Source organism: Podarcis vaucheri (genome assembly GCF_965113315.1).
Source record: "Podarcis vaucheri genome assembly, chromosome: 11".
Lineage (NCBI taxonomy): Eukaryota > Metazoa > Chordata > Lepidosauria > Squamata > Lacertidae > Podarcis > Podarcis vaucheri.
Genome location: NC_138749.1, coordinates 59925011 through 59944249, shown reverse-complemented (window position 1 = coordinate 59944249; position 19239 = coordinate 59925011). Strand labels below are relative to the sequence as shown.

The 19239-nt window shown below is 40.9% G+C and overlaps 1 protein-coding gene and 1 long non-coding RNA gene across 4 annotated transcripts in view; one reads left to right on the top strand and one right to left on the bottom strand.

The window, feature by feature from the left end:
- LOC309542799 overlaps positions 1-19239 on the top strand; it is a 390515-nt gene that overhangs the window by 188015 nt on the left and 183261 nt on the right. The gene's annotated exons all lie outside the window — the stretch shown is intronic.
- FRMD3 (FERM domain containing 3) overlaps positions 1-19239 on the bottom strand; it is a 134832-nt gene that overhangs the window by 57181 nt on the left and 58412 nt on the right. For all 3 annotated transcript variants that reach the window (XM_082241579.1, XM_082241578.1, XM_082241577.1), the window contains exons 2-3: positions 15211-15315; positions 1024-1066 (exon numbers count right to left, since the gene is read on the bottom strand). In XM_082241579.1, the coding sequence (XP_082097705.1) occupies positions 1024-1066; positions 15211-15315 (148 nt within the window). The remainder of the gene's footprint in view (positions 1-1023; positions 1067-15210; positions 15316-19239) is intronic.

Here is a 19239-nt window from a genome sequence, read left to right as displayed (position 1 = left end):
GCAGCCTCAATTTTATTCATTCAGATATACATGTCTAAATTCTGTCATACACTGCTAGCTGCTGAATCACTTATGCTTCTATTGAAAATGTACAATGCTACTAAAGGGACAGAACTTCCCTCCTTTTCATAAATTAACCATGTTGACAACAACCTACGTAAGTAAAACAAGCAGCAGATCTCACTATCTAAAGTCAAGTCTTCAGATACTGCAAAGTGAGCTTTCGTCTCAGGCATCATATCAAATCATTAACAAATGACAGTAGTTGCGGCCATGAAGGAAGGAAGGAAGGAAGGAAGGAAGGAAGGAAGGAAGGAAATATTTAAACAGAACCACACAACTTTTATCCTTTACAACAGGCTTCTTCAAACTTGGCCCTCCAGATGTTTTTGGCCTACAGCTCCCATGATCCCTAGTTAGCAGGACCAGTGGTCAGGGATGATGGGAATTGTAGTTTCAAAACATCTGGAGGGCCGAGTTTGAGGAAGCCTGCCTTGCAATCTACAACACAATCCTATATACCTTCTCCGGCCTGCTGTCTTCCAGATGTTTTGGACTGGAACATAAGAGCCTGCTAGATCAGGCAGCAGCCTGTCTAATCCCACATCCCATTCTCACAGTGGCCAATCAGATGCTTTTAGGAAACCACAACTTTGGGGCTATATCAGAAACTGCATAGCTCTTTCTTGAAACCGGGCAATATTTCCCAGTAAGTCCCTTTTAGGACTTGCATAAAGTTGGTGAATACCAAAACAAACGAGTAGGAATATGGCACTCATTTCTTTATTTTACTCAACACTTCACAGCTCTCTCTGAATGAACTGAGTTATTGCTCAGGCGCTTCTTTGGATCTGGGTTCAAAATGAACCCAGTCACGTGAAATGGCCCAAGAAATCAAGCAAGAGTAAGTATAGCAGGTATAAAGAAACCATCTCATACAGTGGGGAAGGGGATAGAAACATACTACTACATGGCACTTTTAAACTAGCCCACCACATTTTAAACTGAGCTATCAACACTTACATTTCATTTGCTTGCAGATAGCCTTGTTGGGCTCTAGCCAGTGCTGAAGGAAAGAGAGGCAGAGATAAATGGTTAGAGGGTTGCAAAAGACATCACTTTTATTTACTGCCACAAGGTCATAATAAACTGACAAGCCGTTTTCATAACAGCTGTGATTTCTATTGTGTTTTGTGTCAAAGAGCTTCAAAGGGATGCTTATACTTGTGGAAGGATAATGAAAAAGAATCAGTTGAACGTGAAAGGCATAGCTAATGCAGTAAGAGTGTACACAATGGGCGTATTTATGTTTGTTCGAAGTCTGGACCTTGGGGACAGGAATGGAAAGAACTGAATCAACAATGAAGCAAGCCGGGGTTTCAGTAGTGGAACAGAAATTTATTTATAGGGTAGCATTCAACTAAGTTAGATAAACAAATTAGACCCATTTATATTAATGGACCTAACTTAGTCAATTCAGTTATTCTACTCTGAGTAAATACCACCCACAACTTGTTAATGCAGGGAGCTAGAGAAGCCTCCTTAGAACAAACTCAAACCTCTAAATATTATTTATTTCTTATACACCATTGCTTCCTCCAAGCAACTCTCGAATGGTTTACAGGTTCTTTCTCTCTCATTTTATCCTCAAAAAGAACCCTGTAAGAGAGGTTAGGATGAGAGCGAGAAACTACCGTATTTTTCCATGTATAAGACTAGGTTTTTCCCCCTAAATAACAATGTCAAAAATTAGGGAGCATCTTATACACGGATAGTGCTGGGGGTGGATTGCCGATTGGTGAGTCCCCCAAAATAGGGCTTGTCTGATACCTGGGGACATCTTATAAACGAAAAATATAGTATATTTGCTAGGAAGTATCTCTACAGCAAATTGTGGCTGCTGCTGGTGAGTGCGCATAAGATTGGTGGCTTTGGAGCTTAACAACTATGGGCAATCTCCCCCCCCCCATTTTCTTAATTTGGAGACCCAAAAAATAGGGATTGTCTTATACACAGGGGTGTGTTATGCATGGAAAAATACGGTATATTATGATTTTATCATGTGAACTGCCCTGAGACCTATGGGTATAGGGCGGCATACAAATTTAATAAATAAAAATAATAGAATAAAATAAATTAGCAGGAAACTAGGAAACCATTTTCCCATTTAAATTTGATGTCACTTCTAAATCCTCACTGTGAAAGTTAGTCAAGGCTGATTTATAGCAGTATTTTCAAAAGACAAATATTTAATGTAAAAGGTAAGCTGTGCTATATTTACACTGCATGAAAAAGAAATATAATTCTTATAATTGCTTATATATATACTGCAAATTCCCACCAACTATGCATTTCCAGAAAGTCAGACAGATTGTAAATTGTTCACAAAGGAAACAGAAGTTTTAGCATAAGCGTACAAACAAACAAATAAAAATTTGCTGATGGTAATGATGTTGGTGATTAGATTTCACAAAGCCATGTCTAAAGAGGTCTGCTTTCTGCTGAAAGCCAGGTAAAAAAAGATAGCTGCCTCATACAACCACAGACATAATCAAATACGCCAGGCGTAGCTAATGCAATGCCCTCCAGATTTCTGGCCTACAGCTCCCATCAACCCCAGCCAGCAAGGCTAATAGTCAGCAACACAGTGGCGTAGCGTGGGCGGTGCAGGGGGGGCCGGCCGCACCGGGTGCAACATCTGGGGGGGGGCTCGCACTCGCAGTGCTAAAATCAGTGCTAAAATCCACGGGTTAGGGGGCGCAAATTACTTGCCTTGCCCCGGGTGCTGACAACCCACGCTACGCCACTGCAGCAACAGCAGGAACTGCAGACCATTCTGCAAAACACTGTGCATGTCAGGAGTGAGTCCAAAGGAATGTGAGCAAAGAACAATTTTTGGATGATTCACTTACAACTTTCTATTTCATTTGTTACTGTTTTTCCCTCCCTCAAAGAAGCTTCAGGGCAGCATGGATGGTTCTCTTCTCACATATTTTATCTAACCCTGGGAAATAGATTAGGATCCCCAACGTAATGCCATGATGCCCCCACCCCCAACCATCTCCCCAACCATCAAGGCCATCTGTCACTCCTACCCCCAAAAAAAAACTTTATTGAAAAATTTAAAAAGTGACACCAAAAACTCCTTTTAAAAAATCAAAACAAGATGGAGGGTGCCTTGAGCTCATTTGTTTTTTATAGATAAGATAAGATATAAGATAAAAGATAAGATTAATATAATATTTTTATTTATTTATTTATTTATTTATTTACGGCTATTAGCCCATAAAATATGTACAAACATAAAAGGACAGAGGCATAAAAACCGATATATTCGGCACCAGAAGGAGAACATCACGATGCAAGGGTGGGTCATTGAGCAGAGCCAAATAACAGCTTGGGGCCCGGGGAGCTCCAAGGGACGGATCGCAGAAAAAGGAAAACTAAAGACGAGATCCGACATGCACTCTCATCATAACTGTCCAATTAGTTTTGGTGATGTTGTTGTTTTTTAGTGGTTTTTGTGTGTGAGATAACCGCGTTCAGGAATCTCGCCACCTGCAGAGTTACAGAGGGATCTGTGTCCTGCAAAAGTAGTGCGGCGTGTGATTCAACAGGCCTGCCAACCAAGCGCAATAAAACAGGACCCAGGAATTTAGTCCTGGCTATGCTATGTAGGGGACAGTTGAACATTATATGTGGAAGAGATTCAACAGTTTTCCCGTCACACACGCATAGCGGAGACACCAAACCCTTGGAAAATCTGTGGCTCAGCAGGTTCGATGGAAGGACATTGAACCTTGCACGAATAAATGCAAGTCAGTGTGGTACAGATGAAAGAGATGACATGTATGATGGAAGGCCAAGTGGTGGGGTTATTCCGTGATACCTGGGGGAGCAGACACCCCCACCCCGGGCGAGGTTGTGTTGATTTTCAATGTCTGCTAATCTTTGTTCTATAAGGCTTTTGGCTGAGCATAAGTTCGTCTTTAAGGAGTCCGCTGGGGAAATTCCGATGCTCAGAAGTTTGGCTTGGATTTTTCCTACCCACGGATTGACAAAGTCGTCCCGCCAGAGGCACTGGAAAAGGTAATGGTCGGGAAGCCTATGCCAGCTAGACAGCCAATAGCCAAAGACTCGCTTCCAGATGACAGTCTCCAATGATGCAATCCTTAACTCCAAACGTATGGCTGCGTTGCTCACACACATGGGGAGTTTCAGGAGGCAACGGAGAAACTGACTCTGCAATGTCTCAAGCGATGTTAAATTGGACCCTGGGGCCCAGAGCGGGGCAGCATAACAGAGGGTGGAAACCACTTTTGCGTGGTATACCTTCAATGCAGAAGGGATGTGGGAGGCTCCGTCGGCCGCAAAAAATTGGAGTAGAGTATAAAGTATTGTTCTCCCTTTGTTTAGTAAATACTGTATCTGTGGCTTCCAGCTTAGGTTGTAGTGAAAGACTCCCAGGTATTTAAATTTGAAAACCTGTTCTAATTGGACTCCATCCAACTTCCAGCTGTAAGTTTTCCGAGACCTGGTAAAGACCAGGACTTTAGATTTCTCATAATTAATTGTCAGATGGTTAAGTTTGCAATAAGCCGCAAAAGTCATTAGAGCTCTGCATAAGCCGACTCTAGAGTAGGAAAGGATCGCTGCATCGTCGGCATATAGGAGCAGAGGGCAGCGGAAATCAGCTAGGCGGGGGGCATGAATGTTGGCTTGAGACTCATTCAGAAAGAGCTTCATATCGCTGATAAACAAGTTAAAGAGGAGTGGGGCCAAAATGCAGCCTTGGCGCACACCTCTATTTATTGGAACCTCATTGGATAGGTTTCCCGCCGGTGTGAGTCTCACTCTAGCCGACGACCCCTGATGTAATTGGGTTATAAGCCATAACAGCCTTCTATCTATGCCCCATCTCTCTAATTTCTTCCATAGACAGTTTCTTGGGATACTGTCGAAGGCGGCCTTTAGGTCTATGAAAGCGACACATAGGCGCCCCCGACTCGGGGCAGAATTTTTTCTGGCAAGATGATACATAATTACCATATGGTCAGTGGTCGAATAATTGTTCCTAAAGCCCGCTTGCTCATGGCCAATCAAATTTGAGTCGTTTGCCCAATGGGATAGCTTAGACAGCAAAAATTTTGCATAGATGGAGGGTGCCTTGATCTCATTTGTTTTTTATAGATAAGATAAGATATAAGATAAAAGATAAGAATAATATAATATAATATAATATAATATAATATAATATAATATAATATAATATAATATAATATAATATACCCCACCCATCTAGCTGGGTTTCCCCAGCCACTCTGGGCGGCTTCCAACAGAATATTAAAATACAATAGTCTATTAAACATTAAAAGATTCCCTAAACAGGGCTGCCTTCAGATGTCTTCTAAAAGTCAGGTAGTTGTTTTTCTCTTTGACATCTGGTGGGAGGGCATTCCACAGGGCAGGTGCCACTACCGAGAAGGCCCTCTGCCTGGTTCCCTGTAACTTGGCTTCTCGCAGTGAGGGAACCGCCAGAAGGCCCTTGACGCTGGACCTCAGCATCTGGGCAGAACGATGGGGGTGGAGATGCTCCTTTTTACTTTGTGCAATGACTATGCTCACTGGAATGTGAAGAGCAGACCTCCAGCCATGACAGCCTCTTCCATTCTTTTCCACAAAGTGTTTCTGGTTGCCATGTAGACCCAGAGCCATCTTTCATAGGCTGGAAGAGGACAGGGCAGCTAAAACTGCCAGATGTGCCAGGAGGCAGTGAGAAGCTGGCAGGCATTTGGGGTTTTTTTTGGGGGGGGGATATTTGGATATTTTGCCAGTTGGTTTTGAGGTGCACATGCGTGGTATTTATTTGTGTTTCTCTGAGCACCACCAGTTTTCCTTTTGCAAAATGCTTAGTTTGTTATGTGCTGGTGGTGTAGCCTTACTGGAGTTCACCGATTGGGTCTGCGTTGCTCTGGGACAGGAGGAAGGAAGTCAAATGACACCGAGTTGGTTCAAAGAAAGAGTTTATTCTGCTCTCCGGATAGCAGAAGGCACTTGCGTGGTGAGTCCACAGCAAGTCCAAAGAAATGACAAGTTTCATGCAATACATATATCCTCCAGGCACCCTCTCCCTCCTTCCCCAGCCACGTCAGCTTGTACACGCAGGTTGACATCACCGATGTTCCTGCTCCGGCACTCTTAACCATAAATGGGATTTCCTTCCTGTACTTCTGACCATAAAAGGGTATTCCTCTTCCTACTCTTATCTGGGAAGAGGTAATCATCTCTGGGAACACGCTCTGGCGTTTGTTCCCAGACTTGGGTCTGTGTGTCAGAGTGTGTCCAGGACGTAAGATAAAGCACAGACGTGTCTTCTCTCTGTCCTGTTCTACTACTGGTACAGTGAAGGCCATAGTTGCTGTCACAACTGATAAAGGAGAGGGCTCTGAGCACTTGTCTATACAGCCGGGCTTTTGTTTATGCATTAAGCTCAGAGCTCAAGTAAATGGATTTTAGCTAAGGAAAAATAGGGATTTTGGTGCAGTTTCAAACTGCCTGCACAGTCAGTTTTGGGTTTTGGAAACCCATTCCTTCAGTGGGAGGATAGTGGTTTGGTACTGAATTTCATGGACAGGTTATTTGCATTTTGTGACTACTCGCTAGGCCATCACTTTGTCACTAGACAAGCTCCCCATGGCAACCATTTTTGTGGCAGTGCACATAATAGCTTCACAAATGAGCTCCCAGGCCAAAATAGTTAGGGATTTCTGGATTAGGCTTGTGACTGACCAAGATCGCCCAGCAAACTATGAGGCTTGGCATTGATTTGAAGCTGGGACTCCCTGTTCTAACATTCAACCACTGCAATCTGTCCTCTTTTGTTCTCAGCTTCTGACAAAAGAGGTTACATTCATTTCACTTATTATTTATTACAACTGTCCCAGAGAAGCTAGAATTTTGCTTTCGGGGTATGTGATAAAAAGCTGGAATCTTTCTATCACTTCCATTTAATAATTCATTAAAATGCTTATTAATTCATTCCTATGAAGTTTCTCCTACTATCAATCTGCACTCATCTCTTCTTCAAATACAAATTTAGCAAAACTGAACAGGCAAATTAAATTATTAGAATTTAATTAAATTATAGCAACAAATGTAAAAGGTGAAAATGACTACCACTGACAGGGATCAATACAGTATCTGCTATATTAACAAGCATGGAACCAAAACCGTCATATGCTGAAGTGATTTGAAAATGTCAGGTTTTCATCCTGGCTCAATTAATTAACCATGGTGTTTACGGTCAGAGTGGACAAAATCAAACGGCATAAATGCATTATTATGAGCTAATTTCAATATCTGAAGGTGTCAGACTGAAAATATTTAGAGAAGTATTTTTTAATTGCTAAAGCAATGTGACCTCTCTATCTTCTTTTGCTAGGGAGGCAACTGCACCTGCAATATGGTATCCCATTGCTTGCTGTGCGCTGACCTGTAATGTTCTTCACTTTCTAAGCACTGTATTAATCCTGGATCAGCATTTCGATGTCCCTGAGTCGCCATTTCCCAGGCCAGGTGCCCTCAGGATGATTATCCACAATGCTGAGTAGGCCTATATGTTATGCATGGCTCCCCGGCAAAAAAAGCGTCCGTGTTGGAAAGGTCATTTCACAAAGCTCAAAATACATTTAAAGGGAGAAAAACCCAAGTATGATTTAACAATATTGTCAAATGGCCACTTCTCCGTATGTGCCTTTATATGCTATTTCGGCATCTAAATTAGTCATACTTTGGGTTGTTCCCGTCTCTTACATACTTATAAGTGAAAGTGATGCTGAAGAAATGCTACTTCAAATATTGTCCCTCAAATCATCATAAGGTCCCGATTTGATTTAGGACAGAAAATCTGCATCATCGTTGCCTCATCAGAAACTAATGGGGGGGGGGGATATACATGGATATTTTTGTGTCTGGTTACAGACTATTTACGTAGATTTACGTAGATTACATTGTAGATTACAATGATGTCCCTGATGTGCAGCACTGTGTACCTAATGTGGAATATCATCTGCCATTTTGCTATCTGGTCAGCCGGTTTGGGCAGAACCTTTTGGAAATCTTGAGTCTGCTTGAAAATTTACTTTCCTGAATCATTTTGTTTCACCTCCAGACTTTGCTACCTCACTAATTTACAGATCTCTTAAAGTAGCACCAGACCCCCTAAAATAGATTTTCTATTTGTTTCCCTGCTTTATCATCATTGTTTGTTTAATCCTGCCTTCTCACTGTTATTATTCATAAGAGGACCCATTTTCATATCCCATAATAGATAGGCTCATTTCAATTAAAATGCATTTGTTTTGTAGAAGTTGTTTCTTCCTAGTTTTTAGGGGGTAGCAGGGAGGCTGAACATGGCTTCATCTCACTTTCAGTAAGGAGGTATGGAGATATCTTACCACTGCTCCCTTAAGAGAATGGGGAGCAAGAATTTCCTAGCTGAACTGTAGTTGGATATAGAATCACAGAATCATAGAATTGCACAGTTGGAAGGCTGGACTCAGTGGACTCAGTGGATTTGTAACTGGCTGACTGACCGAACCCAAAGGGTGCTCATCAATGGTTCCTCTTCATCCTGGAGAAGAGTGACTAGTGGGGTGCCACAGGGTTCTGTCTTGGGCCCGGTCTTATTCAACATCTTTATCAACGACTTGGGTGATGGACTCAAGTCCATCCTGATCAAATTTGCAGATGACACCAAACTGGGAGGGGTGGCTAACACCCCAGAGGACAGGATCACACTTCAAAACAACCTTGACAGATTAGAGAACTGGGCAAAAACAAACAAGATGAATTTTAACAGGGAGAAATGTAAAGTATTGCACTTGGGCAAAAAAAAATGAGAGGCACAAATACAAGATGGGTGACACCTGGCTTGAGAGCAGTACATGTGAAAAGGATCTAAGAGTCTTGGTTGACCACAAACTTGACATGAGCCAACAGTGTGACGTGGCAGCTAAAAAAGCCAATGCAATTCTGGGCTGCATCAATAGGAGCATAGCATCTAGATCAAGGGAAGTAATAGTGCCACTGTATTCTGCTCTGGTCAGACCTCACCTGGAGTACTGTGTCCAGTTCTGGGCACCACAGTTCAAGAAGGACACTGACAAACTGGAACGTGTCCAGAGGAGGGCAACCAAAATGGTCAAAGGCCTGGAAATGATGCCTTATGAGGAACGGCTAAGGGAGCTGGGCATGTTTAGCCTGGAGAAGAGGAGGTTAAGGGGTGATATGATAGCCATGTTCAAATATATAAAAGGATGTCACATAGAGGAGGGAGAAAGGTTGTTTTCTGCTGCTCCAGAGAAGCGGACACGGAGCAATGGATCCAAACTACCAGAAAGAAGATTCCACCTAAACATTAGGAAGAACTTCCTGACAGTAAGAGCTGTTCGACAGTGGAATTTGCTGCCAAGGAGTGTGGTGGAGTCTCCTACTTTGGAGGTCTTTAAGCAGAGGCTTGACAACCATATGTCAGGAATGCTCTGATGGTGTTTCCTGGTTGGCAGGGGGTTGGACTCGATGGCCCTTGTGGTCTCTTCCAACTCTATGATTCTATGATTCTATCTTCCAAGTGTCATTTAGCCCAACTCCCAGCAATACAAGAATCTCAACTAAAGTATACAGGATAGATGTCCAGCCAACCTCTGCTTAAAAATCTCCAACGAGGGAGGGTCCACAACCTACCAAGAGATTCCATTCCACTGTCAAACAGCTCTTACTGTCAGAAAGTTCTTCCTGATGTTTAGCACGATTTAGACAACTGGATTACTAGATACAGGATGAGTGAATTAAGATGCATAGTGGTTGGTTCATGGTCTGTGGTGAAATCCAACAATGTCTGCCAGCAGAATAGCCACCCTTGGCAGAATAAACACTTCACTGAGTGGCCTTGGGCCCATAATCATGTTGGGAAAGAATCATTCTGCAAAGAAACAGTAAAGATGTTTATACCTTTAAGAACAGTTTCTGTAAGCTCTGGGCAAATTGGGTACAGCTGGCCATGGCTACAAAAGGTGAAAAGCTGCAGTTTGAACTCTGCCTGCAGGAAAAACAGCCACAAGCTTTGTTGTTTTGAAATAAAACCTTTATTTAATTTGGTTTTACACCGGTCTCATGGAGTCATAGCTTCTGTTATCTGCCACCAGTGGAAAATCCCCCTCTAACAAATCAGCCTAACCTACAGGGTACAAGGGAAGTACATAACTCTGTAAAAGCTTGCAGAAAATCTAGGTATACGGTTTCTGCTCAGTCGCCACATCTACAGTTTTGTTGACACCTCCAGAGAATTCTGCATTGTCAGTGCAGTATGTACCAAATGTGCTTTGGCGTTATGCAAAAGGTGCTGTGTGGCATGAATCAGATGAAGATAACAAATATAGTAAAAAAAAAACATGCATTGCTTAACCTTCCATTCACGTTTCATTTTCAAAGATACAAGTTCTATATTAAATAAATTTCGAAGTGCCAGAATGTTGCAGTGCTGAATGATTTGTTTCAATATTCAGTTAAATAAAATGGGGTGGGGGTGGTTGTTTCAGGAAGGTTTGCTACAACTGCAAACAATGAGATAGATTTTTACGGCAGAAGTCTTAAAATTTGCTGGGATTAAATGGAATGACTTTTTAAATTCTTTAAAATTATATTGTTCCTTTCATTTCATGCAGTCAGAAAATTTGTTTGCTTTCTTTGTAAAGCTCTAAACATAGTTAAGAACCTAAAGAGGTTACTGAACATCTAAGAGTGCTACCCACCTCCAAATTAGAAAACACAAAATAAATTGAATTTTAAAATGTTCCCTAGACCCAGGAATGCGGAAATTATGCAGAAATACTAGCACTATTTTTCAGAAGCGAAACATGCTTTAAGCCATGTGAGGGTGCATTATAGAAGCAAGGAAATCCCAGGATACCAACTTAACAGCCATCATAATAGATTTGCCACTTGGTGGGAACTAAATATTTAAAAGCCTTGTTTATTACTGCCAGGCTTACTTGAAATATTGCCAGCATTACCCACAGGCAATGCCACTCACAATCTGCTTTGCACTGTGCCCTTTCAACAGAAACACACACACACACAGTTGCTCAACTATAGCTCTCATCATCCCTGACCATTGGTCATGCTGGCTGTGGCTGATAGGACATGCAGTCCAACAGCACCTGCAAGGCCAGTGGTTTCCCACCCCTAATTTAAACAGAGTCTTATAGCCTCTTAGATATGAATAGATGTATTGTAGCATAGGCCGTCATGGGCCAGAACCCACTTCCAATATATGTATCTGATGAAGGCTCCAGTCCACAAAAAACTTGGCCTTTGTTTGGAAGACAATGTGACCTACTTTACAGAGGACACACCTCTATTTTAGAGCCAGCTGCTCCAAGTTCAGTTTCAGGACAAAGAATCATAAAAAGGAGACTAGGTCATTCACAGTTAGTGTTTCCTGCTACAGCGAGATGCCTTGTATTTATGTTTAAACTACATGCCTTCTAAAGCAATGCTTTCTGAATTTGCATCTATACAAATAAATCAGCATATGCAAGTTTTATACCCGTCTGTGCCCTCTTTCTTCCTCTTTCTTTCATTCTTTCCTTCCTTTCTCTCCCCCTGCCTCTTTTTTGGGGGGAGGGACATGTGTAAATGGTTACCTTAACCACAGGACACTTTTTTAGATGTTTACTTTAAAAGTTTCTTTAGAATTGCTAAAGTCATCCTCCACTACTAACCAATCTGGCAAAGTGTTGGCCCAAGCAAATACACACTACAAGGGAAATTTGGGGTGAGGGAGACAGAGAATCTTCTACATGGTGCCCATTGTGATAGCCTACAATTCCAGGCAGCACTTCCTTTGTGGCTACAAATTTTAGGTGTTCTTTTCACTTGGGAAACCAGTAAAAGAAGCAAGATTGTTTGCTCATAGACAGAAACCCAGTGTTCTCACTTCTGTTTTCTGCAGGCTATTTTCCTTTCTTCCTTCTAGCTACTCTGCAGGAGTCTTCCAAAATTACTGGTTTGGGAAAATTGCACATGCTGTCATTTCATCCTTAACAGTGCCACAACTGCTGTGTAAAAGCAGATAACGCATCAGTTGACTACATAAATTCAAAAGCTATCCCTCCAAAAGGTTTGGTCCAGATGAGCATTAATATAGGTCACAAACAAATACTTTTCACATTGTAAGCTGTTTTGCAGTCAGCTGTGCAGGTGAGAAAGCAAGTTGTCCAAGTTATTACCAGTCAGTGCAACAGTGCAAAGGATTATTTTCCTGGGCTCCTATGTGCATAATTCTGTAGGGGTTTTTGTCAATTTTACTCCAAACCAAGACATTCTTTTGTATGAATTTCATAAGGAAAAAAGGACAAACCGTAAGAAAAAAGAGGCAAACTGGGCGAGAAATAAAGCTCTGACAGAAATCAATTCAAAAGAATAAATGTTGCCAATGATATAAAAATATTATTGGGAGGCAATGCTATCCAACAAGTGTGCTTGTTAGCTCTTCCATTTGAAGATCCTTGACTTTTGTGCAATTCAGCAAACAATGAATGCACTCATAAACATGATGAGTCCTTTAATATGAGCAATAAATCTGAGTTTGAGCCACATGGTTCTGGAAGCAGAAGCAGCTGCACAGACTGCAATTAAGCAAACTCGGTTGTATGCAAAACTCAGACAGCAGAAATCAGAGATGGTGAGCAGGCCGGCGGGGCATCAAACTACTGAACCAGCAAAAAACTTTAGTAGCCTCAGGAGACACTACCAGTGTGTTTAAAAATCTGTTTTTAAATTTGCCACTCATCTCAAGAATATCACCAGTTGCTTCTGTAGTGATCATTTAAAGGAAGGCAAGAGATATGAGTCTTTGTCACCTAAAGTATGCAAGCACATCTCCATGTATTATTTATAATGTTTATTGGCATGGGAGCCTCTGAAGCATTGCTTTCAACCCAATATGCATAGCCATTGCCATAGCTCAATGTATTTTTGTCTATTTTTTGAAACAGAATAATGCATTCCTAATGTTATCTTTATTCATCTATTTACAGATTTATATCCCACTTTCACCATGTCGGTCTCAAAGCTGCTTACAGCAGTAAAATATACAATTCCAAAGAGTAGTTAATATAGTGTTCAACATACAATGGGAATTTAAGCACATAATATATGCAAAACCAAGTGACGAAGTCCACACGTGGAAACCTCTTAAGTTCATTTTCCAAGGAGGGGAGGTAAAAAGTGTTTCCAACTAGCAGTGATTGATATGTGTTATGGTTTGAGGTTGACAGATGTAATGGACATCAAAACCCCATACAGAAGATTTAAAAATGGACTTTTGGAAAATCATTAAAATTGAAGTAATTTTATTTCTTCATTTAAAATGAATAGGATGTTAAGCATGATAAGGTGGAGTTTTTCTATTGCTATTTCAAATCCTTAGCAGGAAGGGTGCATCAACTTCTGTGATGCACAACAGTAACACTCAGTCAGAATTTTCCCACTCACACAGTATAAAACTAAATGTTTGCCTATTAATACACAATATTAATAGTCATTTACTGAGGTCACTGGTAAATAGCTCCCATTGTTATAATTTTAAACTAGGAGGCTTCCTTTACTGGAAGATTTATAGTTTTGAAAAAGGCTTTGAAAGCTTTTCTAAGGATTCTATTGTTTGCAAGTTGAAGATTTGCAACAGCCACTTGCCAGCCGCATCTTCCAGCCTTATTGTTCCTGTGATTTATTTGCAGTCACAAATCTTGCATTACATTTGCAAGCTTCTAGGATGTAGCTTCTCAGAACACAACTTATATATTCATAACCCCACTATTATAATCTAAGAAGATTAACCCAGAGCAGTGGGGAGGGAATGATTTGATTTATAATGTGGAGCAATATGCAAAACTTAAATTCCTTAATTCACTAATTCTTTGAATGTCTATTTTTAAACCATTATCTTAGTTTCAAAGGTACCCAAATACCAATGTGGCTCTAACGGTATAAACTATAGTGAAAACAATAATAATAAGACTCCTATATTTATATAGGAAGGGATGCGGGTGGCGCTGTGGTTAAAAGCTCAGCGCCTAGGACTTGCCGATCGCATGGTCAGCGGTTCGAATCCCCACGGCGGGGTGCGCTCCCGTTGCTCGGTCCCAGCGCCTGCCAACCTAGCAGTTCGAAAGCAACCCCGGGTGCAAGTAGATAAATAGGGACTGCTTACTAGCGGGAAGGTAAACAGCGTTTCCGTGTGTGCTGCGCTGGTGCCGGCTCGCCAGAGCAGCTTTGTCACGCTGGCCACGTGACCCAGAAGTGTCTGCGGACAGCGCTGGCTCCCGGCCTCTAGAGTGAGATGAGCGCACAACTCTAGAGTCTGTCAAGACTGGCCCGTATTGGCAGGGGTACCTTTACCTTTTTATTTATATAGGAGGCTCTAAGCTACTGAAGGTAATAGGGACCTTTATATGTCCAGCTGTCCTTTGTCAACAACAAATTGTCACTGTTTTTTGTGTTGAATATATGCTATATGGTAATTTATGGACCTAATAGGTATCTAAAGCCATTTGCACATAACAAAATATGTATTTTATCAAAGTAATTGTTGAACTGAAATGGGGGGGGGGAGTGGGGCCCTAAGCTACAGCTTGTTTAGCTTGTACGTAAATCCGGCACTGTTTATATATGTTCCAGACCATGAAAAGGCTACCATCAAAATGCTGTGGCATAATGTGGAAGTGGATCTGTGGATCTTCAGCTTCTACATTTGTGGCTCCCCTGGTCACGCTATAAAAAGGGTTGACTGAGCAACAGGGAAGAGATACAGCTAGGCTACACATTATAGCCACCCCAGGGATACTGATCCCCATGGCAATTGTAGCATGTATCTCAGCTCGGAGACTGGCAGGGTCCTAACCATCCCACACAGGAGAACTCTTGCACCTGTCCTAGTATATTGCAGATTGCTCATCAACTCAATAAATGGGGATTTAACACTTACCCCTGACCCTTACGACATCACAATTTAAGGAATCTATACTAGGGCAATGAAAGACCAGACAGAAAATGAGAAGAAATTCTTGGTTCTGCTTGCCAGCTTAGAAGTTTTACAGACCTGACACAAATTGAAAATTGCACTCTGTTCAGAGTTCATATACATACCCGCTGTTTTTCAGGATCCACATAGCGAATGCCAAAGTAGTCTTTCTCCAGCAAACTGTAATGATTGCAAACATGATCTATGAGAAACTGGCCTTTGGTCTCTCTCTGAAAAGGAAAAAGGACATATATATATAGTAAGGCTATAGGTTATTTCTACATAATTATTATGCCTAGCTTTTGAAATTAATGTTTAAATACATTTTATATATTAATTATGTTGCTTCATGAAGTAGCCTGTTGGATCCGGCATTGTGAAAAACATTTTAGCAAAGTGTCCAATTATTCAATTAACTAAACAGCTAAAAAGTCTTAGAAGGAAAATATCATTTTTAACCAAACATCTTACAAGCACAACACCTGGAAACGGCATTTGTATTGCAAAAAAGAGATAAACATGAAGCCAAGAACAACAGTGTTCAAGGATTTACTCTCTAATCCATTCATTTTATTGGATTATCAATCTTCCTGATCCCTATACACAGAGTACTTGAGTTAATTAGTACCTGATCAAAAGCTAAATAATGCAATCATTTTATTCAAACCAACAACAAAGCTCTTCTTCTAAACCAAAAGCTATACTAAATAGGTACATGAGCAACAGACAAGTTTGAACAAAAGATACGATGACTGAGATGCAAGTTTGTTAGTATCACTCATTTTGAGAATCTCATTCAGTGGAAATGTAGTTGGTATATACAGTAACAAGTACCAGGATCTATAAGCAGCTAGGCGGAAATGCAATCAGATAGCTCCTTTACGCTCAAGTACAGGGGTAGCCAACGTGGAGCCCTTCAGATCATCTTGTTGAACCATCAGCCACAGATGGCCAATGGTCTATTGCAACTATAGTCCAATATAATAATAATAATAATAATAATAATTATTATTATTATTATTATTATTATTTATTATCTGTACCCCGCCCACCTGACTGGGTTTCCCCAGCCACTCTGGGCGGCTTCCACAGAGACCAAACATGCACTAAAATGTCACACATTAAAAACTTCCCTGAACAGGGCTGCCTTAAGATGTCTTCTGAATGTCAGGTAGTTGTTTATCTCTTTGACATCTAACGGGAGGGCGTTCCACAGGGTGGGCGCCACTACCGAGAAGGCCCTCTGCCTAGTTCCCCGTAGCTTTGCCTTCTCACAATGAGGGAACCACCAGAAGGCCCTCGGCGCTGGACCTCAGCGTCCGGGCAGAACGATGGGGGTGGAGACCAATAGGCCAATGCAGCTATAGTCCAACAACATCAAGAGGACAACATGCTGGCTGCCCCTGTTCAAGTAGGCATTTGAAGAGCTACGTGAGCTTTGGCGTTTAACCCATGTCTGGTTGCTTGTGGCAGGCAACTGAGTGCCCCAATTCCTCAGCAGCAGAGTTGTGATCGGGCCATACAGTGCTGCCCTGTGATGCACTGCTATGTGAGCTGCCTGTCTGGTACTATGTCAGTCACAAGAGATGATCATGACAGACAAGGATCACTAGCAGCAACCACAGTATATGGATGGTGAGGGGGGAAAGAAGCAGAGTGAAGCAAAGACTGGAAGACCTTTCCCCACAAAGTTATAGCCACATCCAAGCTACTTAGTAGATGTTCAAACTCTCTTGGTAAGGTACTCTATGTACATCGTTCTTAACTTAGGGAAGCTCCCTATGGCAGCAGTTGGTTTTTTTTAATATGTCTAAAATTAGCAGCCTTATAACTGGTGTTGCTCTGAAATTATAAGAAAGAAACAAAGAAAACTGTGCAATTTTTGAATTGGTAGTTAAAATCAGTGCAGTTTTAAAAGGTTCAGTCTACCACCTTGGTTCAAAATGGTACATGATTATATCCAAGCAGATTAAAAACTGCTCCTTCATATCAGGCATAACCACACAAAATGGTGTCCAAATGCATAGCAAAAAGGCAATCAAGAAACTTTCCCACACAATAGACTAGCTGAAACAGTACACAGTGTTGGCCAGCAATTCTAAGGAACCAAAAATAAATTTTAAAAAATTGAGATTTAGAAAGAAATACTGCACTCTGTTAGTTTTATGGCTGTGCACAGTCCAACCCCCAGACCCAGGGATCTAGCCTGACCCAGGGAACTCCTGACCCACAATCCAGCCCCAAACCACCACAGGAACCCTCATGTCAAATTGGGTGGAAATATCTCAAAAAGCATCCAAATTCCCAGAGAGCAAACAACTTTCCAGAATATATAGTAGATACATGTAGGTATGTATATCCTGCATCTACATCAGCTCTCAATAGACTCCATCTCCATCTTAGATCCATACCTGATTAGCTTCTGTAATGCTACAGAATCTTGTGTTCTAAGACCACTTACTGGACCCCTCCTCAGAACATTTGAGAACCTTAGCTCTAAAGCAAAAATCACCAATATTGAGCCACAGGTAGGGAGTAAAAGTAAAAAATGTTTTCTTCTTTGGATAACTATTATGAAATTTCCTCTCTCTCTTTTGTTAGAAAATGTTGAGAGATAAAAGTTTTTAATCTGCTTTATGGAAACTGTTATTCAGAGTCACCTTTACGTCCACTACAATATGAAGTCATTTCTTTTGCGTTTACATTTACATTACTTCAGTTTAGGATTAAAATACAGCATGCTTCCAAGCAAGCATAATTAAAGGGTGAGCTGAAATATGTTTTCCCAGAGGTTCATAAGCACACAGGCAATTTCAGTTATAGATCACCATTTCAAGTAATGCCAATAGATGACCCCTGACATCTGCTCCTCACCAATTTCCTGTGAGATACATGTCTACACATGGGAGCAGTAGAGGCAGGCGGGTTAATTGCATTTCTTGAATAATCTCACTGAGTCAGTTGAGTGAGACTATTCCTAAGTGAATAATTCCATAAAACCAAGCCATAGGTTCTCTTCCGTTTCTATGGTCACCAGGTCACTGACTAAATCCTGCTTTCAAGCCAGAAGTTTGCTTGAACTTTCAGAGCTTGCTTTGAACTTTCAGAGCTTGCTTTGAACTTTCAGAGCTTGCTTTGAACTTTCAGAGCTTGCTTTGAAAAAACAACAACACGATTTTGAACAAGAGAAAACTTTTACAAACTTAGAGTCTCTTCATAAAATCCCTTCTATACATTTCTTTTGGTTCCCCTAGATCAGGAGTAAAGGAACCTCTGGCCCTTCAGATGTTACTGAATTCCGGACTCTAAAGAAAAAGGATTTGATGAAAGTGGATCAAAGTTTGAATTAGAGATATTAAGTAATGATTTTAAAATTTTGTCTAAAATGTATAAGCTGCTGCTTGAATGGCATTTGAAGGATGAGGGGGTTAAGTCGGTTATGATTCACTGGGCCAAAGATTTTGGGTATAATATACAGCTGAGTGATTGGGTAAAATTATGGAAAGGTTTAAAATTTACTCCATGCAATGCCTTAAAAGAAAATGTGATGAAAATGATGTATAGATGGTATATTACACCTGTCAAGTTAGCGAAAATATATAAAGTGAGTAATAAATGTTGGAAATGTAAAGAAAAAGAGGGAACATTTTATCACATGTGGTGGGAATGTAAAAAGGTGAAATGCTTCTGGGAGATGATATATAATGAGATAAAAAAATGTTGAAATATACATTCATAAAGAAACCAGAAGCATTTTTACTGGGCATTGTGGGGAGTTACATAAATAGAAAGGAATGTAAGCTCTTTTTATATGCAGTAACAGCAGCAAGAATATTACTGGCCCAAAAATAGAAGCAAGAAGAATTACTGATGATTGAAGAATGGAGGATGAAGTTAATGGACTATGTAGAAGTAGATAAACCAACAGGAAGGATTCGAAACTGGCGGGACCATAAATTCACGGAAGACTGGAGTAAATTTAAGGACTATATGAAAAGTATCTGTTAAGATCAGACAACGTTTGTAGGTTTGCAAGAAGTTTTGTGAGGAGTATTATTGGAAGTATTGCAAAAATGGAGAAGGAGAAGGATGATTTCTTAAGAGATATACAGGCAATATAAAGTTAAGAAATGCTTAAGAAGTGGTTAAAACGG